At 37.0% G+C, this 24846-nt stretch overlaps 1 protein-coding gene and 1 pseudogene across 1 annotated transcript; one reads left to right on the forward strand and one right to left on the reverse strand.

The window, feature by feature from the left end:
- Positions 1-410: 410 nt before the first annotated feature.
- Positions 411-5611, reverse strand: LOC105070910 (uncharacterized; annotated as a pseudogene).
- A 56-nt stretch (positions 5612-5667) lies between these two features.
- RIMOC1 (RAB7A interacting MON1-CCZ1 complex subunit 1) lies at positions 5668-23691 on the forward strand. The gene is made up of 6 exons (XM_010957385.3): positions 5668-5938; positions 9003-9109; positions 11921-12064; positions 13197-13328; positions 14233-14347; positions 18696-23691. Exons 1-6 carry the CDS (start codon positions 5839-5841, stop codon positions 18977-18979), a joined length of 882 nt encoding a protein of 293 aa, XP_010955687.2. The 5' UTR covers positions 5668-5838; the 3' UTR covers positions 18980-23691.
- Positions 23692-24846: the final 1155 nt, after the last annotated feature.

Below are 24846 nucleotides of genomic sequence, written 5' to 3' on the forward strand. Positions count from 1 at the left end.
GCATCACAGTTCAACTCCTCTCCTGTCCAATCCTGCCTCTCTCACAGATAATCTTCCTGAGAGCATTCCAAAAAACCACACACATCTCCATTTTAGTGTCCATTTCCAGAGGATTCTAACAGTAATACACTCAACATTTAGCAGGAGGGTAGAAAAAGTTAATTTCATGAAAGGGACAGTACAGAAGTAAATTATCACAGAGGAACAAAGAGGATCAAGTGTTGAGTCACTGAACTAAGAAACCCTAGAGAGTACTCAGAAGAAATTGTGCTAAACAGTGTGATAAACAGTGTCATATGCTGCAGAGATGTTTGGTGAAATAATGCCATCAAGAAGCTTAATGTTGGGAAGTTCACCAGAGAAAGCAGACTAAGGACAAGTGACAAAGGACTGCCAGGCAGCATGAAGGATCCAGCTCAATTTGTAGTGGCATAATTCTGCATGGCAATAAGGTTGTGTTTCAGAGCTTAATACCTGAGTTGCAGGGCAGAGGATCATTCATTAAAGATTGGTTGGGTTTTGCAGAGTGAAAGGTAGGACACTGAAGTGCTGGTTCAGGTGATCAATTTTGTGACCCAGGCTATAAAGACAGGCTCTAAAAGGATGGAGAGAAAATTTCACCAAAAGATTTTTCTAGATCAAAGATCTGCTATAGTGTGAGATCATAAGAGAATTGTAAAGGATATATGAGAAGTAGTCAGAGATTGAGATTTGGAGTTTAAAGCTTCTGAGATCCATAGCCTGGTTCATTTGTCTACCAGGATATTGGGCTATTTTAGGATTATGGCAGTGTTTAGGGTGAAGATAAATCATGTAAATGAAGATTCAGTGTCTTTACCAAATGTAAGAGAGGGATCCATAGGTCAGTAGAGGGGAAGAGAGAAATGGTCAGGGAGCTTGACCTCAAGCAGATCAAGTTTTTTTTTTTCATAATTGAGATTTTATTGGTTGTTTTGATGACCAGTACACCAACATTTCAATTTGTACACAATTCTTTACTTACATACCAAAAATCTAAAAAGTTATGTAGTTGTGATTCTTTTCCAGTTATTCCAGTGACTTTCCAGCTTAAAATTTGGAGGCAAATTATCCTTAACAGGAAATCAAACACCAATATCATCAAATGTTGGTAATGCTGTTCTAAGCCCCACTAATTCACAATTTAAAATCATTACACTACATACTCAAATTTTCAATCATTCACAGAACATTACCAAAGTTACTACAAAATTGGACTGCTATGACCAAAGTCGTTACAGAGTGCATAAAATTCTGACAAGGAGAGCGAAGATCAAGGAATGGTTTGCTTTAGGAAACAATTCTACCAAAAACAGCATGGGAAGAGAAGTAATTTAAAGTGTTCAGGACATAATAAGTGCACAACTGACTCCAAATTGCAATTTAAGTATGCTCTGTATTATAGGATATAAAAAACTACTCCCAGCTATGGAATGTTAAGCTGACACCCAGGACAATCAACGCCTCTCATATATTCAATATCCAACTATTTTCTGGTTGTACTGAAAAATAAACAACCAGCGAATGATTTCACCTCTTAAAAAAAGCATTTACACTTAAAATATGGGATGAGGTGGGATTCCTTCCTTCTTAAAAATGTTTCTAGAGCTACAAAAAAAAACCTTGCATTTACAAAATAGTTGATAAAAATATTCCTCTGGACTGTACAAGAAGGGAGACAGGGACCACTGCTAAGACCGGGTGTATGTTGTTTATCAGCCTTGTCTGCTTTCTCTCCTGCCCCGTTAGAGGCTGGGCTTTCCTCGTTTTTAGTTTCTCCATTTTCTGCAGGCAAATTTTTAGTCTCTTGGTTAGCCACGTCAGCCTGTTTACTCTTTGCTCCCCTTTTCCCCTTTATTTGCACTTTTTTGTCTGAAGATACATCCTTTCCTGCTTTGTTTTTTGCTTTCGTTTCCACTTTTGCAGGAGCGGGTTTAGCTGACAATCTCGCCAGTCTCCTCTTGCGTTCCTCCTTCGCACCCCACCCTTGGCAGAGCTGAGCTTGCTCTCCGGCATCCTGGGCGCCTGCCTGGCGCCAGCGGGCCGCTGCGAGCCCAGAGCCTTCGCGAAGCGGGGCTGCCTGGCCGCTGCCTCTCCTCCCGCTGCCCGAGCTGCTGGGACTCGCGGGGGTGGGGGGGTGTCAGGTGAACTATTAATAAAGTGTCCACTGAAGTAAATACAAGAAAATTTTGAGGAGATGGAGGCATTTATTAACATTGGAGCAAGAGTTCGGGGGTGTACGGTGAAAAAGGTGGGAGGAAGATGATTCTTAGGAAGAATCTTGGGAGAGGCTGTTCGAGATACTAAGGTGATGAGGACATAAAAGCAGATTGGAGATTGTAGGACTCCTCTTCCCTGAGGACGTAGGGCTTAGTAATATGGTTGGAAGTAACTGAGCTCAAATGACTTAAGTTGGGCGTAAGTTGTTTTGAGTCAGGAAAAGTAAACTGCATTTGCCGGAGGCCAATTATTATCGCCAATAAAGTCAAAAGTCAGCTTTCTGGATCATGTGCAAGAAATGAAACCATTAAATTCTGGCAGTGTTGAATTTTTAAATTGAAAAAGCGTTAAATTCTCTCTTGTATTGTATTTTATTGTCTCTTCATTTTTATTGATAAATTGAGAAAAACTAAAGCTGCTAAACCTTGTGCCTGGCCTAAGTACCTTAAAATCAGTTTTTTTAAAAATCTCCGAACTTGATATAAACAACATTATACAATGAGGTACGGAGAACTTTTACTTCAATAGATTAAATATTTAGAAGTTAAATGATGGATTTTTCTTATTAACAGGCACAAAGCCATGTTCTTGGGCTTTAGCTTTGTGCTAAGTTAATGACCAATTCTTGATTGGTTTTGTACAGATTCTCATTTTCACCCTTCTTCAATACACTCTGTACAGGTTTGGAAATGGAACTTGTGATAGTTTGATGTGTCAGCTTCAGTAGGCAACAGTATTCAGTTACCTAACCAAGTACTAATCTAGGTATTGCTGTGAAGTATTTAGCTGATGTCGTTAACATCTATCATTTGACCTCAAGGAGACTGCTCTTGTGGTTTACATGTGTATGTCCATATCTGTATATCTCTTTATGTATAATCACTTCTTATGATCATCCTTGTGATCTCTCTCTCTCTCCTCTAGTGATTCTGTTTCTCTGGAGAACCCTGACTGATACAGACCTGATCAGTATAAGGGTAATTTAAATACTATCAGTAACTGGTTCAAGACCAGCATGTGACCTAGATTGAACCAATGAAACGTGAGGAAAAGCTTGATATGAAATTCTGGAGAAGTTCTTCTTTATAATTCTGAGAAATTCCAGTAGTACCTGCCTCTCTCTTCCTCTGACAGTAGTTTTCTTAGATATGAGGCCTGGGACGGGTGTAGCCCTTTCACTGTCAGATTGAGGATGAAGTCAACACTTATCTGCTGAACCAAGAGGTGTGCAGAGAAATGGAGCTGGGGCTACTGGTTTAAGTCAGCACTGAAGCCTGTCCTACCTCTGGGATTCATTTTCCAAACCATGTATTTCCTCACTGTTTACATTGTAGTTGTGTTTGCTGAGATCTGCAGCCAAAATTATCCTGTATAATAGAATGCTTTTTCTTAAGATAAGTTCTTTGGGATTTTAGGAAGCTAGTGTGTCTGATCTGTCTGTTGAAATTCATGTTCTATGTGGACATGGTTTTAAAATATTTGCTTAATAGGAATTTAAAAACTGGTAATATAAATCAAAGTGCTTTTAATAGAATTGTGGCAAGGTAAATAACAATTATTTGCAATGTTTCAATGTGTTTCTACTAATTCGTTTTAGAAATATTAACATTGTTAAGATTCCAGTGGACTTATAGTAATCTACCCTATCTTTAAATGTCATGTTCCTGATAAAGCACAGAACTTGGAAATTATTTGATATTGCAGTAAAGTGACACTTATTAGAGTTAGTTTATCTGGCAGATATATCTTTCAGGTAATATGGATATCATTAAAAACACTAAAGGAAAGTCCATGGTTATTTATTGAATGATTGGAACTGTAAATTTTATTTTAAATAATACACTTAGTGAAGCTTGGCATTTTGAGATGTCAAATACTTACTAGAGTTTCGATTCTTTAGCCCACATTGATCACATAATGCAAACTTCCAGGCCTTCAGCTTCCTGATTAGAGTAATATACTGACAAGATAACATGACATTTTTGTTTAATTAATAAACATTTCCTGAGAATTTATGTGTCAGGCACTGTAGGAATCACTGAGGATACAAAATAGATACATGATTTCTGTCTCCTCTGTTTAAGGTGAATTAAAGGAGAAAGAAAGTTGTTACAAAGTTCAGTTAGGAAGCCATTGTGGTCAATCACTTACAGATTATGACACACTATGCCCCCATGTCAACTGAAATAAAAATGTACAATGTGAGAGCTGTGCATCAAGTTTTATTTGGGGACTGATGAGGACTATAACCCTGGAAACAGCCTCTCAGAAAACTCTGAGGTATTGTTCCTAAGAGGTAGGTAGGGAGGTCAGTTTATATGTGATTTTAGTGAAGTTGGGATACGTGCAATCAAGCACATTTTGTCAGAAGGTTGCTGCTAGTTATGAGAAACATGTCTCCGTTAATGATTTTAGTGCTTTTCTAGGTATGAAAGGATGCAAGAAATTGGGCTCATAAAATCTTCTCCTGAAAATATCTATCTGAAGGCCTGTTCTGCCAGTTTTTCCCAAAGCTCCGAGTACCTCATTCCTGATCTCTGCCCTGAATTCCTTTCAAAGTGTGTTGAAGGTCAACAACTGCACTGGCTAGTGACTTCCCTCTTGTAGAACCAGATGGCAAGCAATAATTTTTAGTTGGCAATTATTTTTATTATTTCCTTTTAAATAAAAACTACCTTTCATAAGAAATGATAGGGTGGAGAGTATCCAAAATGTACTGTGTCAAACTGAAAAGCAACAAAACAAAGCAACAAAACAAAACAAAACAAAAAAACACAAGTTAAAGGTAGGTTTGACTTCAGTCAAGAAAAGGGTGAAAGCAAAGTGGAAGTGAAACTCTTGACTAAGTGCTTTGAAACTCACAGTGGAGAGTGGAGAGGATGAACTCTGCACACAATGAGCGCTTTAAGGGATGGTCTCAAGATGTACAGCAATAGAAATTTCTGTAAAGAAAAGTTTTGGTGCTATTGGACGTGAAAGGAGTATGTTAAATGAGAACTGGCCAAAGCAGATCAGAAACAAAACAAAACCTAGCTGCTAAAATTTAGATTTAGAAAAGCGACACTCAACCGCATAGACTGGGAGCGTCCCATCCAGACAACAATAACCTCTTAGAGATATGGGTGTGCTCCAAGAGAGCCAGTCAGGATTTTCATACTTTAAGCAACCAAAACCAGACAGTCCAGACTTTCCAAACTTTCCTGTCTGCTCTACTGACTACAGCTGCAGAGCAGGATGGAGAGGAGAGACCAACCAGACACTTCTACGCTCCCTAGTCAGCGCGGCGGAGAGAGCTGGCTTCTCATTGGATTAGCTTGGGGACATGGGTGGCTTCTGATTGGCTTAGAGGAGTGGGTGGGAGAGAGGCGTGTCCTGACGTCACACCCGCCCTAAAAGTCTCTGCTGCTCAGGATTGTGAAGGGAGAAGTCCCGGAGGAAGAAAATAACTCGGGGTAACTTTTGTAGGCCGAAGCCGACCCTCTTCGGGAGCTGGGCCCCTCCCACCAACCAGACGAGCTCCGCCCCCCTGCCCGCATCGGCGTATCAGGTGACCGCGGGCTGGCGCAGTCACGTGGCTGGGTGCGCCTGCCCGTTGTGGCCATGGCGGCCGCAGGCTGCAGTGTGGCGAGGCGAGTGGAGGAACTCGGGGACCTGGCTCAGGCCCACATACAGCAGCTTAGCGAAGCCGCCGGCGAAGATGGTGAGGGAGCGGAGGAGAGGGAGGCGGGCGGGCGGGCGGGCGGGCGGGCGGGCGGTGGTTCAGAGCTGGCGCTCCAGGGCCGCAGGGGTTGAGGCTGCGGCCTGTGGTCCGGGTGGATCCCAGGCCAGAACTACCGAAGGTGCTGCGCTTCTGGCCCCAGCTGCGCCCTCGGTTGTCCACCTGCAAGAACTCCCATTGCCTTAAGCCAGGGCGTTTGCTTGGACACTCCGTTTTTCATAACCCTGAAAAACGCTTAAATGTTAGTCAGACCAGTGCTCCTTGCCTTTGTCTCGGTAACGACTGGGAAAAAGGCGAGATACAGGTGAGTGTGCACACGAAAGTTTAAGTGAGTTGTTAAAGTTGGATGATGGCACACGAAAAAGTAATGGTGGTTTTTGCGTGTAGTAAAGATAACTAGACGTGTAAAATAGGTTCACTTTTTCATTGCTGCGTTGTAAATTTCCTTGTTAGGTTTTTGGATTCTAAACTTAACTGAAAACAGTACTCCACAGAAGAGATTTATATTGATATAATTTAGATGATTCTTTCTTATTCATTACCTCAGTTCTCACGAGGGACCTGTCGGTACTAGAACACTTTTTTGGGGGATGTCTAAGCAGTTTCCTTAGGAAAAACTGGCATAGGGAATTACCTTGACTTTTGATTTTAAGTCCAGTTCTGTTTGATTACTTCTCAGCTGCCTGTAGTTTCTACACTATTCCTTTTTGAGTTTTTCACCTTTACTGCAGATAGTTTTAAAATTTTTTTGTAGACTGTCTCATTGTCATTGGATTCCTAGGCAAGTAGTATGGAACATTTTCCCAAACAGTTGAATAGTTGATGAATTTATTGAATAGGATCCACGATAAAATGGCTCTAGTTCCAGTGAAGATTATTTGCTGGATATTCTTTTCTTAGGGGTCTGTTCTTAAGAAGCCCACAGACCACTCTAAAGCTGACTCATTTTTGGTTAAGTGAATCACACGAATAGTTCATGGACAATAGTAGCTTTACCCCTGGCAGTGTAAATAAGATTATTCCATGATCTTCACCCCACTTCAGCTCCATTTGAAACAGTCTACAGAGATCAGAGAATGTATTTTATTCATTTATAGCTGAACCCAAAAGCTATTGTCATTTTCCTATGGAAGAGTTCTTTAATCCAGTCTAAAATGAGAGCTGAACATAAAAGTAAAGTGGTATGTGTTCTTGTTTGGAAGCTTCAAAGTTCTGAAATTTACTGAAATTAAAATGATAGTGGTCCACATTATGAGCTGTTTATCAGTATTACTAGCAAGATTTTCTTATTCTATGAAGTTTTACTAAAATGTAATTGCATGTATGTGAATGGAACTTGGCATTCTTTTCCCATACAACAAAAATAATATACACTCCAAATGCATCCTTTAATATAACAATTAGATATTTATATTAGGTTATAGGGATTGATACTTTCTGTTTTCTTTAGATCAGTTACAGCCAGATGCTATTCCATCTAAGAATACTCTCCTTTTTATTTCTGCTCAGTTTTTTTCGTTTATTTCTCATTGTAAAAGCACAGTATGTTACTCTATGGAAGTGTACCATGAGAAGGACTTTTCCCAGGGATTATGTGAGAATCACTTGTCTTTGCCTTGTCAGTCACTACCTTAACTGAATGGTTAAAAAAATTACATTTTATGAAAAATGTCTAAAATGTGAACCGTTATCCCCCCACCTCCATAATTATGTCATGAGTTCCTGTGAGATACTCCTCAGCAATGGTTCAGTGAATTCAGTGCAAGTCTTTACATTTAAAATAATCCTGCAAATTAAGAAGAAAATATCAATTCAGTGTTTAAAGAAGCACATAAGGATTGCCATATTCCATACAACATCAGTTCACAATAGAATCTTTTTTTCTGGGTTGTATGGGTGATACTTCTGGGCTGAGGAGAGATGGAAGGGCAGTGCCAAAGAAATAGCTTTCAATTTAGGTGAATAGTGGAACTTAACAACAATCAGAATCTGGTCTAGATAGAGGTTAGGCCTTACCTGGGAAAACGTAAGTTCATCTTATGATTGCCAACAGACACAACTTAAGCTGGTGGTGCTTTTGCTCCAACACTGAACAGTTTATCTGTCTGTATATGCTGAGGCTGGATTAGCTGGGCCCTCACAAGTGCTACATTTTCTGTCCCTTTGCCAGTGAGGAGGAAAGCATATATATTTCAGGAGGAGGCAGAGGGGCAAACTCAGGGACTTTAGCATCTTGATGGTGGACATATTTAACCACATGAGATGATACAGAAGGGTGGGTGGCACCTTGGAATGGACACTGTAGGTTAGGAAAAATCATAAAAAGTGAAATAGAAACGGAATATGACATAAGAGGATGAGAAGAAATTAGACAGTGTAGGGAGAAGAAAGGGTGAGTTGTTTTTAGAATTTATATCAGGAATAATTAGTTTAATTTTGTCCAGATTTTGAAGCAATTAGGTCATCTGTTCCATTTCTCGGCTTTCAAAGGAATAAAATATGCAGGTGTGTTGTGTAATAGCTGTTTTAATTGTAGTGGCTATTTGTATATGTAAATACATAAACACAATTATGATAAAGTCATAATTGCTCAGAATGCTTACATTTTATGAGGCATTTGATTTTATTAATCATGCAATTTTGGAAGATACATTTGTGAAATTTTAAATTTTTAATGAAGCCCTTTCTGTATATTTATGTATATTATTTGTTCTATTTCAATAAAAGTTTTAAATTTATTGCTTAAACATTTTGAGTGTGTCAACATCATAAAAGCAGTATTATGAAAATAAGATTGCACTTAAGAAATGGCAACCGAACCTAAAAGATTTTCAGTCTAACTTTTCAGAGTAAATTTCCACGATAAGTTTAAGTAAGATTAGGCATTATGATATACTTCATAATTTGTGAAGGATGTTGTTACTACCATGCTGCTTTTCTAATGCCATAACATAATTTCATTTCATCATTTTAGGTACATGGCTTTTTTTTGTTTGAATAACACTCAAACTATATGAATTAATCTTCATGTTTTTATCTCTTACAGATCACTTTTTAATTCGGGCCTCTGCAGCTCTAGAAAAATTGAAACTTCTTTGTGGAGAAGACAAAGAATGTTCAAATCCATCAGATCTTCTAGAACTTTACACACAGGTACTGAAACAGGTGTGGTTTCTGACAAGTTGTGGGGGCAGATTACTCATTTAAGAGGGTTGACTCTAAAGTTTATGTGTATTGAAACAGCTTAATATCAAAAAGAAAAAATTAACAACCCAATCAAAAATAGACAGAAGACCTAAATAGACACTTCTCCAAAGAAGATACACAGATGTCCAACAGACATATGAAAATATGCTCAGTATCACTAATTATTAGAGAAATGCAAATCAAAACTAAAGTGAAGTATCACCTCACACCAGTCAGAATGCCCATCATTAAAAAGTCCATGAACGATTAATGCTGGAGAGAGTGTGGAGAAAAGGGAACCCTGCTAATCTGTTGGTGGTAATGTAAATTGGTGCAGCCACTATGGTGAACAGTATGGAGGTTCCTTAAACAAATGAAAATAGTATTATCATATGATCCTGCAATTCCACTCCTGGGCATATTTCCAGAGAAAACTAATTCAAAAAGGTATGTGCATCCCAATGTTCATAGCAGCACAGTTCACATTAGCCAAGACATGGAAGCAACCTAAATGTCCATCCACAGATGAATAAAGAAGTTATGCAATGGAATATCACTAAGCTATAAAAATGAATGAAATAATGCCATTTACAGCAACATAGATGGGCTTAGAGATTATCATACTAAGTGAAGTAAGTCAGAGGAAGACAAGTGTATGATATCATTCATATGTGGAATCTAAAAAAAAAAGATAGAAATGAACTTATTTACAAAACAGAAATAGACTGACATACATAGAAAAGCCTATGGCTACCAATGGGGAAAGCAGAGGGATGTGACAGGGATAAATTAGGAGCTTGGGATTAACATATAAAATAAGTAAACAACAAGGACCTACTGTATACCACAGGGAACTGTATTCAATATCTTGTAATAACCTATAATGGAAAAGAATCTGAAAAATAATATATATGTATATGTATGTATGTATAACTGAATCACTTTGCTATACACCTGAAACTAACACAAGAAGTATTAACTATACTTCAATTTTAAAAAATGGCTAAAATTAAAAAAAACAAAGTTTAGGTGTATTGAAATTAGTTTATTTTCTATTTAAAGTATTAAATTTTTTTTTAAAAACTATGTATAAAGTACATAGACTTTGAAACTTTGAGGCAGTATATGGAGAAGTGAAATTTATTGGTTATGTTGATAAGTGAGGAAGAAAGTCTTGCAGATAACAGGATTGCTTCCCTTTATAGATAATTAAATAAAACACTCATATGTGCAGTTGCCAAGCTCTTGAAGGTTATTCAAAGGAAACGGAGGTCTCTGTAAGGGCGCTCATAATTTTTTTCCCTAAAATTCACATTTCCTTAGGATTCTTGACTTTTGTTATACAGGTCCATAAGATTTTTGTTTTCCCCTCTTTTTCTTTTACTTTCCTTTCAAATTCCGGTCTCTGTATGGAGAAGATCTGTTTTTTTTGAACACTGCTGAAGCAAGATGATATTAAAAAATACAATTTTATTACAGTAACTACATTTGTGTAGCACTTTGTGGTTGATAGAGTGCTTCAAATGCCCTTACTTGATTGCCAAGGGATAATAAAGATGAAGTGGTTATAGAAAGTAAACTTAGTTAAGCTTCCAAAATGCACATTTATAGCACTAGGTACCCAACACTGCTTTCTTTTTGGAGGTACTTGGAGATGGTTTCTGCCTTCATATGTGGTTGAATGAGCCTATAATAGCCACTCACAAACCCCAGAGAGCTGTTGCAATTTAGCTGAACTTTGCCTGGCTTTCTTTCTTTCCAGAAGGCTTCCTGCTTGTCTCGTTTCTTTCACATGGGAGAGTTCTGAACATTTTAACTTATTTCTAAGAATAAGACAAAAGACCTGGGGATAATAGATTTATATTCCCCAAACCCCCTTTGGACCTTACTTACACTTCTGAATAAGGCCATTTTCCTTAGGGTGATGATCTCTGCCTTCCTGGCTTAGGCCTTCTACACAAGATCAGTTAGTTACTACTTAAGTAGTGTGTGTGCTAGGTAATGTTCTAAGTGCTTTACATTTGTTAATTCATTTTATCCTCAAAGCAAGGGACTTTGAAAGGCATTTACTTCAGTCTCTTCATTTGCCAGGGAAGAAACTGAGGCTCCAAAAAAAAGATAAACTTGACTTGTCCTTGGTTGGTTAGGTAGAACTGATATTAGAACTCAGTTTCCTTAGCCTTAGTAGATTAAACAAAGGACTAGGATTGGGTAATTTTAAGGTTTTTGAACAAAAAGTCTTATATTTAGGGGTGCTGGTTTGAATTGCATAATGTTGGTGGTGCTGCCTTTGTTAGGTGACAGAATACGTAATCCCCAAATGCTGACTCTTTATTTGGGGAAACAGGTTATTCTTTGAAGATTCAATGTGAAAAACTAAAGATAGTGTCTTTATCTTGATATGGTAGGCATGTAGAAAATGTTCAGGAACTATTTATGTATAAATAGCAAAGAATACAGTAATTAAACTTTTTATAATTGTATTATATGATTAGCTTATCTGAACTACAACATAAATCTCTATTTTATTTTTTGAGGGAAGCTAGATTATTTTAATGCATTTAGCATTTTATTAAAATCCTAAGAAGTTTTCTATAAAGTCCACCTCAGATTATGTTAGATATTTTATGCTAGGTATTTTGATTATTTTTCAAATTTAAATACTGTGCTAGAAGATTTAAATGTCTAATAAAGCATCTATACATATAAGATTAAACTGTAAGAGCTATTCATTTAAGATCGAATCATTTGTAGATATTTTTTTCTCTTTTACTTCAGGCTATTTTGGACATGACGTATTTTGAGGAGAACAAGCTAGTAGATGAAGATTTTCCTGAAGATTCTTCACAAAAAGTAAAAGAGCTAATCAGTTTTCTTTCAGAACCAGAAATTTTAGTTAAAGAAAATAATTTGCACCCAAAAGTAAGTTTTCCACAACTACGAATTATGGTGGAATGCTGCCAATTCTTACTTTGCTATTCTTTAGAATCTGTACTTGTTTCTTCGAACATGTATCTTTGTTTTAAATGAAGATTGAAGCAGGGATATATGAGAGTTGAACACTTCATACTTTGTAAATATGTTTCAGAATGTCTGCATATTGGAATTGTATTGTAATTACAGTGCCCTGTCATTTTCTAAACACACATTGCTATTTCTGCTCCCTTCACTTTTGCAGATGCTGTGTTTTCTTGAAGATCCCTAGTCATCTAATTCCCACATCTCTTGTCCTTTCTATAGTCCTCATCTTACTGGACATTTGCTGCCTTTCTTACCACTGATCATCCCATCCCTTGGAGGTCCTGCATGCTCTTCTTATCTCTGAGAAGCCTTGTTCTTGCTTTTTTCCAAGCATCTTCCCTCTCTCCCATTCTGGAAACAGACATGCCTCAAGGATATCTCCTTAATCCTCTGATAGTCTCTGTTCTGTCTTTGACAACCTGTTCACTTGCTTTTTAGCCATCTCTATTTAATGATTACAAGATTTTTATCTCTAGCCCTGGCTACTCTTTCAAGCAGATAATTTCTCATCTTTCTGTCTGCTGGCTATCTCTCCTACATATCTTTGTTGCTCCTTGTGTTTATCAGGGAATGCTTACTTTGGAAACAAATAGTCCCAAGCTTTATATGACAACATAGTAAAAGTTTGACTTATTAAAATTGTTTTTGTGTATATCTTTTCATTATTTTATTTTAGCAGTAGTAGAGATAGATATGACGTTGTTTCAAGCAATGTATATTTCTGAAAACTTACTTTTTCAATCAGATTATAGAATACTTATATTTCGTATATATTAGAGAGTTGGCTGCTAAAATATTTGAACATCATTTTCTAGAAGAATTTGTGAATTGGAGTAGTAATTTTAATTTAATATAGCGATAGATTTCTGTATTTCTAATTGATTCAGAGTAAGGCATTCCTGTGTAAGCTGCTAAGAATAGAGTAAATTTTGTGAAATGGGAGTGTTTTTAATGGCTCAATATTTTGAAATTTAATTTTGATTTTTACAGACTTGAAGTTTGTCTATTTAGCTGTGTCTTTGTTGTGTTTCAGAACTGCGATTTGCTTGGGGACGAACTCCTGGAATGTCTCTCCTGGAGACGAGGAGCCCTACTCTATATGTATTGTCATTCTCTGACCAAAAGGAGAGAGTGGCTCACAAGAAAATCTAGTTTGCTTAAAAAGGTAAAAAGGCATTCCTCCTACATTTTTGATAATTGACATTTATAGGTTTCCAAAAGCTGTATATAGTATGGTATTAAGAATAGAGGAATCAAAGGGCCTGGGTTTGCATTCCAGGTCTTTTACTTACTAGCTATGTAATCTTAAACAAATTGGAATTACTGTGAAAATTAAATATGGTAACAGGTGAAGACCCTTTGTAAACTGGGAAGTTTTACCTGTTTTTTGTATTGTTTTGTTTTTTAGTTCTAGATTTTTATTTTTTAAAATTCAAGGTAGATAATCTATATTAATTTCTAAGCATATTGTTTGGCCTGAAGAAAACAAACTTGATTGTGAGCCTCTATCAGCAGATCACTCCTAAAACTCCCTCATGACCCTGCTTCTAGAAAATTGTGGCCCTCTGATTTGTCTTGACTCTTCTGACCAAATCAGTAAATCCAAAGGTCCTGTCGTTGTATCACTAAGGATCCTAACTTGGGCTGATTGTACACATGGTTTGTGTGGGCCTGCAAATGAGAGGTCACACCTTCAGACGTAAAAGCTTGATCAAAATATTTCTAAATTAAAGTAAATACATCCAGGTTTTTAACAAGTTGTTGAGCACATCTTTATTATCTATATCTTTCTTTCCTCTTGATATTTTTGACAAGTATGTTACTGAATTATGTGTTCTTGGTTAATGATTTCTTTTGTTGTTTTTTCCCCCCATACTCTTACTAATTGGAGGATTATACTTATAAAAGTTTTGGGGTAGTAGGTCCTTATAGCATTGTAATGTAACAACCATAAGATATATCTATGTTAGCCAATTTTCTCTTGAGTAAAGGATGGGGAAAAATAACATTTGAAATTTCTGCAGCTCTGCATATAATACTTCAATTCTTTGTCTTTGACTTTCATTTAGTACCTTGTTGATGGAATCAGTTACTTGCTACAGATGCTAAATTATCGGTGTCCTATTCAGTTAAATGAAGGTGTTTCTTTCCAAGACCTAGACACAGCTAAATTACTGAGTGAAGGTAATGTGATCTCTTTTTTCAGTTTTCTAAGTGCTTTAAAGCTTTTTAAAAATTTAAGACGTTTATTAGATTTAACTCTGATTTAAATAAATTTCAAGTTACATTATAGACAAAATAATAAAAGAGCTTTTAAAAAATTCAGTAATCTTCTCAGGTAATATGGAAAAATACTGCTAATCTCTTCTTAGTAATTTGGTGAGAGTGATATGGCATGTAGCTTTTACTTATTTTGCATCCCCACAAATCCCAGATCAGCCTCTAGTTTCTCTTGTAACAGAGACTGGAAGTAACTTTTTGTTTTTCACTTTTAAATTTTTGTTTATTTATTTTGAGGGAGTAGGTAATTAGGTTTGTTAGTTTGTTTGTTTATTTAATGGAAGTACTGGGGATTGAACCCAGGATCTTCTGAGCAATACCCTCTCCCCTGGAAGTAACTTTTAAAGGAGAAATTTACTGCTTTTTCACCTTAAAAAGGTCCAGAGCTGGTTATGGTGGCTTCGTAGCATCATCGGGGATCTTGTCTTTCTCTTTCATCATCTTTCGAAGTGGAGCCCCACAGCTTCAGAGGGAGGCACTTTGTATAGAATACATGTAAACAGTACTTGCCAGAGTTGTGCAACATGCATCCCTGTTGAGGATCTTACTTCCATTCTCAATATCTCAGGATGCTCTTGGAGCTCCTTCCATCTCAGCTGCATTTCAGGCTATAAAAATAGCCAAAGGATGTTTCTTTCATCCAAGTCTGCTCCTTTGGAGCAACCTTCTTGGAAGTTTCTTACAACTCCTGCATTTCACTGGCCAGAATTTAATAGCATGGCTTCATATAGCTACAAGAGAATCTGCAATAGATAGCCTTTTACATGATTTATCTCAAATAAATAGTCTCTTTTCCAGAAAAGATGGGAAGAATGAATATTGAGTGATAATTATTAGTTTCTGTTATAAACATCTATGCCCTTAAAAATGATAGGAACTAAATATAGAGCATCATTTGGGTTTTAGACTGAGGTTCGAGAGGGAAGAACAATTTATTTTCACCATCTCTTTTTGCAAATAGAGGAACTGAGATCCTGATAAGCTAAATGACCTGTTCAAGGTGACATAGCTGACAAGTGATGTTAGATTATATGTGTAAACTTTCTTTTATACTTTATCTGAAATTTTGATGGGGAAAAAAGCGAATGGGGAAGAAGAAAATTTCTTAGAGAAAATTCTATATTTTAGTTTTGTAAGTGTATTTTAATTATTCTTTCTTTGTTAGCTTCTGTAGGCTTTTCCTTTCTATTTGAAAGCATTGCATAGAAAAAGCACCTTAATTTAAGGATCATTAATATATGACTGGCTACTGGTGTCCAGAAGTTGTTACCTTCAAACAGCTTGTCCTAAAAGAAACTTACTGTGGAAACAATGCACTCCTTCAATGGGCATTTACCTGATTTTAGATAAAACTCAAAGCTGTGTATACATAGTATGATTTTTGTTTCTTTTTCCAAGGTGAGACAATCATTTTGTCCTTTGAACATTGCTTGTATGCCATTTTAAATTTTCAGCTTTTAAAAATTACCAAGTAATGTGTTTGGTAAACCTCTTTACCTCATTTCTGTGCTTCATTCCTCTCTGGGCCCTTATAAATAACTCGAATTAAATAGGTTAAAAGGCTGTTTAGCTGTGTGCATCCTTGGTTTATGCCCTTTTTATATACTACTGAGGAACCCCCCACTTCCCAGCAGCCTTTGGTTCATTTCTTAGCCCAGAACCTGGATTACAGATCTCCTGAAGGAGCAGCTCTGAGCTGACTTCACTAATTACCTAAATAGCTTGTGAAAAATATAGATTTCTGTGTATTACCTGCATGTTCTGACTTAGTATATGGAATCCAGGAATCTTTTTATAAGCTCCCATAATTATGATAATCAGATTGAGACATCACTGCTTCTAGGGGTTGCCAGTCTGTGAAAGTTTTTTCTTCTGTGAAAGTTAAAGATCTGCCCTTACTCTTACTTCATGGGTTAGTCACCTTCTCCCTCCCTGTACCCACTGCTATCACATGTGTGTTCATCAAGGATGTGAATAGTACAAAATGAAGTCTTTTATTGAAAACTGTGCTGAGCATTGGCAGAAAAAAAAGTCACAGAAAATTTGTAGCAGCAAAAAGACAACAGCTACATAGCAGTGGCTTCCTTGGGGCAGTAGAGAGGGAGAAAGTGCCTAATTTTTACATTATTCATCTCTTCATTTGATATTTTAACATAGTGTAGTTGAACATAGTCTATGGACCGGCTCACCCTAGGACTTTGTTAAAAATACAGTTAAAAATACAAATTCATAGACCCAACCCCATACCTGAGTCTGGAAGTCTTGGAGGTGGGGGCCCAGTGATGAGCATTTGAGCATGTCCTCCAGGTAGTTCTAGTGCAGATTAAAGTTTGAGAACCACTCTTCAGCATACAACTATTCATTCTCTCCCTAGAAACACCTTCCCACGGGGTATCTGTGTTTCTTGTTCAGCAGTCAATCCTTGTTAACAAAAAGAATGAGGTACTCTCAGAGTTGGGCATATACTGGATCCCAAATCTCCCTTAAGCAAACACTCTTCATCTTTTACAAGTGGCTTCACTGGGGGAACTCATTTCAGCTCCTCCCAAAGCTGTAGTCAAGTGTTTAAAAGTTCGGCCTTCCCTTCAGTTTTACTTCTATCTCCTTACTCCCCTCCACCAGTCTTTTTAGGAATAATTAAGAGTGTAGGATCACAAAAATGAAAAAGGATATGCATTCAATGAAATGCCATATCTAATATGAAATATAATTCTGCAGTGAATTTTGTTAATTTGGAAATAAGTAGGGCATGTGGAATCTTGAGTTTTGGAAACAGCCTTAAAGAGCTTTGGTGAATTGCACAAAGTCAATGATTTACACCCAGATCTTTTCAGTTCTAGGTCCGTTTCTCTTTATATTCTGAATAACATCTAATGCTATTCCAGCATTTTCTCTGAGGTTTATGATCTTTTAACTATGAAGGAATAAAGTGAAAAGAAATGATTATTTGTAATATACATTATGCTCATTGAGTGAGTCGTTCTGTACATAGAAAGCATAATTAGTAGAGTAGCCTATCATACTTTTACGAATGCAAGCCTCAGCTTCTGCTCTTAAATGATTAACTCCTAGTTGATACAATGAATCAGCTCTTGCTAAGCTTGTTCTTCTCGTGCTACTATTTTTAAGCTGAATTTGAGGTGAGGTGAAGGGGATAGCTGTAGGGACACACCCTGAGACTATAAAAAGCTTGTAATAGATTAAAGGCAATAGAAACTATAATAGTTTTGGAAGTTGAATTTTGCTTCTATAACTATGTCTCTGATACTATTTTAGTCATTTCTGATGAGCCGCGTTAGGTGAGCAACTGAGATTATGATGCTTGTTTATTTGAGGTAAACTTTTCAAATCACACAAGTACCTGTTTAATAGGATAGATCATTTATCTGTATTCTAGTGACTTTAAGAAGTTATTTATATAATTTAATAGCACTTTATATTTTTATTTCATGTACTTCTTAAGAAAATTCCATGAAATAAGTAGGGCATGTGGAATCCTGATTTTTGCAAACTGAAGCTTAAAGAGCTTTGCTGAGTTGTACAAAGTCGATAATTTATCCCCAGATCTTTACAGTTGTAGGTCTATTTGTTTTTATATCAAATTAATGTACTTTATGTGTCATAAGTGTTTAATTATATAACATTGCCTTATTCCATAATAAGAATGCTTTCAGCTTTTGATGAACATCCTGCAGTGTATTTCTTTTTCCTGGTAACATAAGGCATCTTGGATATAATTTAACATCTTTGGTAATTTAGAATTAAATGGCTTCTCAGGGACATGATTATGCAGGATCATCTCTACACTCTTGTAGTAATTTATGAACTATATCATTGATCCTAGAGTATACCCCAGAATAAAAGCTGTGTTCATGGATGGGACTGAGGGAGTGTTTGAGTACTCTGAAATTGTATGTGGAATATGGGGTGTATGTTATGGGAGAGGTTCTGTCAATATAGATTAGATTCTCAAAGACATCTTAAAGAGAACCTCAGAAGGAGTAACACATTGACCTAAACAATTCTTTAAAAATAATTCTTTTTGAGGGTGGGTTTGGGCTTTATTTATAGATAAAAAAGAGATAGAAGTGCCAATGAAATGAGGATTGTATTAGTGATAATTGGCTTTTCTAAGGATAGCCATTAAATGAGGAGGGAAAATGTTTAATGTTGCAAAAGGAATTTATTACAATCTTAATCACCAGGTTTCTTTTTACATTTTTAATTCTAATCTCTCAAATGACTTTCCCAGGAATATTTAGTGACATTCATTTGCTGGCTATGATGTACAGTGGAGAAATGTGTTTTTGGGGATTGAAGCATTGTGCAGATCAACAGCCAGAAAATCATGAATTGGATACTGGTGTTTCTGGAGCAAGCAACCCTACATGCAAAGAACCCTTGGATTTCCGAGAAGTAGGAGAAAAAATTTTGAAAAAGTATGTATCTGTGTGCGAAGGACCCCTGAAAGAACAAGAATGGAATACGACAAATGCAAAACAAATTTTAAGCTTCTTTCAGCATCACACTAACTAGTAAGTTCATCTAGTCGTCTTTAGACAGAAAGACAAACAAACAAACAAAAAGACTCATGAAATGGAAGTTCCAGAAAAGAAGACATATTGATACTGAGTTTAAAAACATTAACAATACATGAAGATAGCCAGCACAGTTACCCTTTTTTAAATGCCATCACCGTCTTTCACTATATACTCTTAAGCCTGTGAGGGAACGATTCTTTAATTTCTAAATTGGCATTTATGTTATTCTAACTCAGCCTGAACTACAGATATCCTGTAACTAATACTAAGGAGGAATCCAATTTATCTTTATAAAGATTTTTTTCTTTTTACTTTAGGTTTTTTTTTTTTTTTATTGTGGTACAATATACATAACGTAAAATTGACTGTTTTAACCATCTTTGGATTACTTTTTAATCTCCTTATCTTGAAGTTTGCTATACTTCAGAGATTAAAATCAAGTCACCTCATTGCTTTGGATATATGCTATGGATATGAAAATTGTCATAAGGAAAAATTATGGCTAATATCCAGTTACCATTTCTAGAATAAGGTAAATGATGAAACACTCCACAAAATAATTTTTGTTTAATTATTTTACCACATATTACTAATGGCATTTAAAGTTTTTTTAGTGTATTAGGCATTTTATAAACATTTTTAAATGATTTTCCTATTATGTTTAATAGAATATGCATGGTTTATTCAATGTGTAATGAAGATAAAATCAAGTTAGGTTAGTCTGCTATTAGCTCGTGTATCTTTAGGGCACAACTTTTCATATACTTTGAAATTTTAATATTTTTTGTCTTTAATAGTAGGGGTGAGTGACAAAGGTCAAGAGTCTAACCTGGTATCTTGCTTACAGTCTTTCTGTCTACCTCAAGTCTTATTATCATCTTGGGATGATCCTTCTGATACCTTGCCAGTATCCTTGACCTCTGGGCTATTGACTTCATCACATTCCAGGAGCTTAACCCCCATGGCCACACTATCCTGAGTTTCTCTTTCTGAATCTTAAATTTCAATGATTGATGACAATTCTCATCTTTCCAGCTTTTTACTTCCTCATTTTTATTGCTGTTTTTCTCTCTTATTTCTTCTCTATTTCTTTAGCTTCTTCATAGCCTCCTTCTCTTGACTGCCTCCTTTTCTTCTAACCATCAGCCTCTTTCAGATTTTCTTCTTTCCCTATCCAGCCTCAGCCATATGGGGCACCATATGAAGTGCTCTGCAATCCCTTCAAACACATCTTCCCCTTGTCCTTCAGCCTAATCATTCTGCAAGCCCTCAACATTGAATTAATTCTATCATTCTGCCTTCTTTTCTGGGTTGCTGAGTTCCATGTGAAGTTCCTGCAGCCCTTCAAAGTGGAATGCTCTAAGTATCTCACCTTCAACTTTAGATGAGCCCTCAATGTAAGCCTTTTTGTAAGGTAAGGTAATGTGATGTAAGTCTGTTACCAGTGTGGCCCCCGTCCCTTTCCCACTGTGGCTAACCCAAACCTCTAACTTTGTCATCACTTTCCTCTGGCCCTCTGTCTCCTCCCCAGCACGTGGCTCTTGGTTCTGTCTTACAGAAGATAGAGACTGTAAGGAGGCAGCATCTGTTTACCAGCATTGCCCTACTCATTTTCCCCCTTTTTAGAGAAAAAGAGATAGCCTGCTTCGTGTTGAGGCTCAGTCTCCGTTTTTCCTCTCCTGGCTCCCTTGTTTCCCCTGGGGCTCCTCTTTTTTTTCTGCCAATATCCTGTAGGTATTGCTCTTTCCCAGAGTGCTATCCTTTTTCTCTTTTTTCTCCCTCTTCTCCCCCTTTTCCTTCTTTTCTTTCCTCTTTTTTGCTTTTTCACTTATTCGAAATACAGTCGACCCTTGAGCAACACAGGTTTGAACTACGTGGGTCTACTTATTCGTGGGGTTTTTTCCCAGTGGTGAATACTCCAGCACTACGCAATTAGCGGTTGATTGCATCTGCAGATACAGAGGAATTGCGGGTGTGAAGGGTCGACTATAAATTATACTCAGATTTTTTGACTGCCAAGAGGGTTGGACCCCTAAACCCTGAGTTGTTCAAAGGTCAGCTGGACTCTTAGGTGATATTATTCATAGCCATGGCTTCTCCCACCTGTGATGTTGGGCTGATTCCCAAACTACAGTTTGAATCCCAGCTTCTCTCCTGCTCTCTAAACCTTTCTAACTGCCTGGTAAAAATCTTCACTTGGACATCCTGTAGTAATTTTAAATTCTACATGTTCAAGCAGCTCATCCTCATTGTTCATCTAAAAATCTTTTGCAGTTCATATTTTCTCTTTTTTCGATCTTTCACAAAGCAGGGCAATGCCGAACACTGCACCTGGTTTCTTCTGCCTGCCTTGCCAGCCCCATCTCTGCGGTTCCTCCTGTGGGATCATATTCTAGTCCAGTGTTCCTCAGGCTCCTTTCTGATGAACAAATATTCTGATAGAGCCTCTTGGGACAAGGAGAATCTCTCCCTATCTCTGTCTCCTTATTTATCACTACACAGTTAAGATTTTTATTTAACTTAGCTTTTGACAAGTTTTACTATGAAAATACCTTTGTGCTTTCTAAATATAAAGATGTAAATCACAGACTGCCCACCCCCACGTCGCTCCTTTTGGAGCATTGTAGTCAGTCACAATTGTTTCAGTTGCTTCCCCAGTGTGCTGTGTCTTTTCCCCTTGATACCCTTCGCAGACCTCCTTACTTCTGCCTGGAATGCTTTGCCCTTCTTTATGGCCAAGTGACTACCCATTTATCCTTTAGGACTCAGCTTCAGTGATGTTGTATCCATAAGACATTTTCCAGCCTTTTTCATTCAAAGCTACACGTTCCTTTGCTTCTGCTCCCTTAGTCTTTCCCTGCCATGTTACTGCTTTATAGTCATTTTTCTTATGAATTGGCAAACTCCATGTTTTAAAAATTTATCTTTATACATAGTGCTTACTGAACGGTAGGCTCTTAGTAATGTTTTTGAATTAATAAGAGACATGATTCTAAAGTGCTGTACTCTGCACGAAACGGTTACTGCCACTGGATTCCGAACTGCCATGCCCCTTATACCACTGGTTGACAAAGCGAACAGGGAATTACTCCTCAGAGGAGTGAAGTATTACTTAGATTTTGAACCTGAGAAAACAAGAGAACTCTCTCTTCAGAAGCTGGGAACTCCCATTTTGCCGTCACGACCCTTGTGAACCACTTGGGTCTCTCCCTGTTTGGTACACTGATGAGGGTACTTTTGGGTGCTTTTTGTACAACTTTTTCATCCCCCACACAATTGAAGAATAATTTGTAGACTATAACAGCTATAATGCTTTTTACTCTGATGTATTACAAAACAATGAACAACACTTTGTGTGTGTTAAAGCCTGCTAAATAAATTCTGTTTTATTTAGAATGGATTAATGTCAAGATTCCAAATACTTCACATAAGGAAAGTACTGTAATTCACACATCATCAAAGTACTATAATTCACTTATCAAGTATTACGTACCTACTGCATGCCAGGTTTTATCCTAGGCATTGAGGATATAGCTTTGTAAAACACCAGAGTTTGTATTCTAGTGGAGGAATTTAATACATTTTAAGAAATAAGTGTGCAGCATGTTAAGTGATGAGTACTATGAAGAATAAAGCAAGGCAGTGGAGTGAGTGTGGCTCTGGAACAGGGCTCTGTTTTATTTAGGGTGGTTGGGAAGGCACCTATAGGCACCTGTCTACTTGAGCATTTGTGTCTTCAGATTCCACCCCTTTGATTAAATATCATTAAGTGTGCCATTGCACATTTAGTATGTTCATGAAATTTCTCTTTCTTATGGAAGTTCTAATGCTGAATTAAAGAATGAATCGCTACCTAGGAACTTCTTATTTTGATCGCATTTAAAGAGTGTCTCTACAGTATGGTCTTTGGTAGTGGGTAAGTGATAACCTAAAGGCATTGTAGCATTTATTACACTTGGAGTTTCTGTCTATTTTGAGTTCTCTGATGGTTACAAAAACTTAACTCTGTTAAAGGATTTTTCCTAATCCTTAAATTTGTATGCTTCTTTTCCAGTATGAATTTTCTCAGATTAACTAGGCTTTGAGACTTAGTTAAAGGCTTATCTGCTTTGCTGCATTTATAGGGTGTCTGGCTACCATCAGTTGTTTGATGCTGATGAAGGTTTAGATCCTGACTGAAGATTTTCTCTTATTTCTTCGCATACAGTAGAGTGAGGTGAGAGTCGTACCTGAAATCCCACAATAAAATTTACATTCCTACCTTTACAAGTTTATTAAAGTTGGAACTGTCTCTAAAGGCATTCTCAGATTCATTTTAATGCCATTAAAAAAAAACCAACAAAACCCACTGCTGGCTGATGTGCTGGTTTTAGATTACTTGTCACTTTTCTCTCTTCACCTTCTAGAGCTGCTCTTCTGGTTCCCGTAAGGATACCCCTTTTGCCACAGAATCCAGGATTCTCTAGTTCTCTAGTATCACCTTCTTAACAGTATTTTTTTTTTTTTTAACACAATATGAGTTACCATGTTATGGAAGTATTACATTAACATACATTTGATGTATCCACCGTTAAAGTATGCATTATGTTTTTGTGCTGCTGTTCCTTATTGTTCTTGGTTTTCTTACTTCTAGTGAAAATTTCCAAGTAAAATGTTTTGGAGCATATAAACTTTTTTTTTTTTTAATAAAACCATATTCCTATGTTTCTTTCTTGTTTCTTTTCTTTTCTATCTGGGTGTTGTGCCAGAATGAAAACTTTTATCATCCTCATATACTGTTTGTAACTGAGTGGGACCCTATGGAGCCTTCCTGGGACAGACCCCGCCATGTCCTCCACTTGCCTCTTGTTTGTAGAGAAACTTTAGCCTCCTAGGCCTTCCCCGAGTTCCAAAAATAAATTTAATCAGAGAAGTGAGAAAATGCAGACAAAGGAAAACAGTCGAACAAGACAAAATAATAGTGGTTAGCCATTAAAGTCAAGGACCTCCAGTTCCTCCTCAAGGGCTAAAGATAATATTCTGAACCATATCCTTTGGGTTGTTTTGCAAATACTGAAACCCCTACCAGATGGAAAAAGTTAACTGTATGCTGACCACAAGTATTTAGACCCCAGACTGGGTTGTTTAGTGGTTAGGAATATGGGTTCTAGAGCCAGAGGCCTGAAATTAAATCCCAGCTCTGCTGTTTCCTAGCTGTGTGATTTCAATAAGTTATTTAACCTTTCTGTGCCTTAAAATTCTGTTGTGTAACACAGGAATAATAATAGCACCTACCTCACAGAGTAAGAGTATTCTACTTCTTAATTGAAGAATAAATGAGTTAATGTTTCAAGTGTTTAATTCAATGCCTAGCACATGGTAAGAGCTCAAAAGAGTTAAGTTATTACCATTTTCCTCAATGGCCAGTTCTGTGTATTGGCACACTTCATTCATTATGCTGAAAAATATCCTAATACTCATCGGCTGGGATAATGGAGTGACAAATTCTTGTTTTGGCCAGTGAGCACTCACTCACTGCCCTGCCCTCAGTGGTGCTGGCCATTCTAAATGGGAAGCAGCTTTCAGAGACGAAATCGCTGGCTGGATAGTCATCTCAAATATTTGTTAATTTTTAGAAGTTCTTCAGCCCCAGCCTCTGAGTGTATATATACCCAATACATACCAATTTCTATTTTTACCAATCAGCTTGATTGACTTGGCTTCTGTCTCACTCTTAACCTTTTGGTCTCACTCTTAAACACACAGGTCAGATGCATTTAATAAATATTAGTTATCTAAGTATATGCATACCCTATTTAAAAATAGACTACTCTAAACGATGGTAAATCCACATGATTGAGTAGCGTAACACTTTAAAAAGCA

Source organism: Camelus bactrianus, chromosome 3 (assembly GCF_048773025.1).
Source record: "Camelus bactrianus isolate YW-2024 breed Bactrian camel chromosome 3, ASM4877302v1, whole genome shotgun sequence".
NCBI classification, from domain to species: Eukaryota; Metazoa; Chordata; class Mammalia; order Artiodactyla; family Camelidae; genus Camelus; species Camelus bactrianus.

What these genes read in the sequence shown, in the direction of transcription:
- RIMOC1 (XM_010957385.3), top strand. Translation starts at nt 5,839, where the DNA reads ATGGCGGCCGCAGGCTGCAGTGTGGCGAGGCGAGTGGAGGAACTCGGG. An exon ending in AAAATAATTTGCACCCAAAA is followed by an intron (nt 12,065 to 13,196) that starts GTAAGTTTTCCA and finishes GTTGTGTTTCAG; the next exon opens with AACTGCGATTTGCTTGGGGA. An exon ending in AGCTAAATTACTGAGTGAAG is followed by an intron (nt 14,348 to 18,695) that starts GTAATGTGATCT and finishes TGACTTTCCCAG; the next exon opens with GAATATTTAGTGACATTCAT.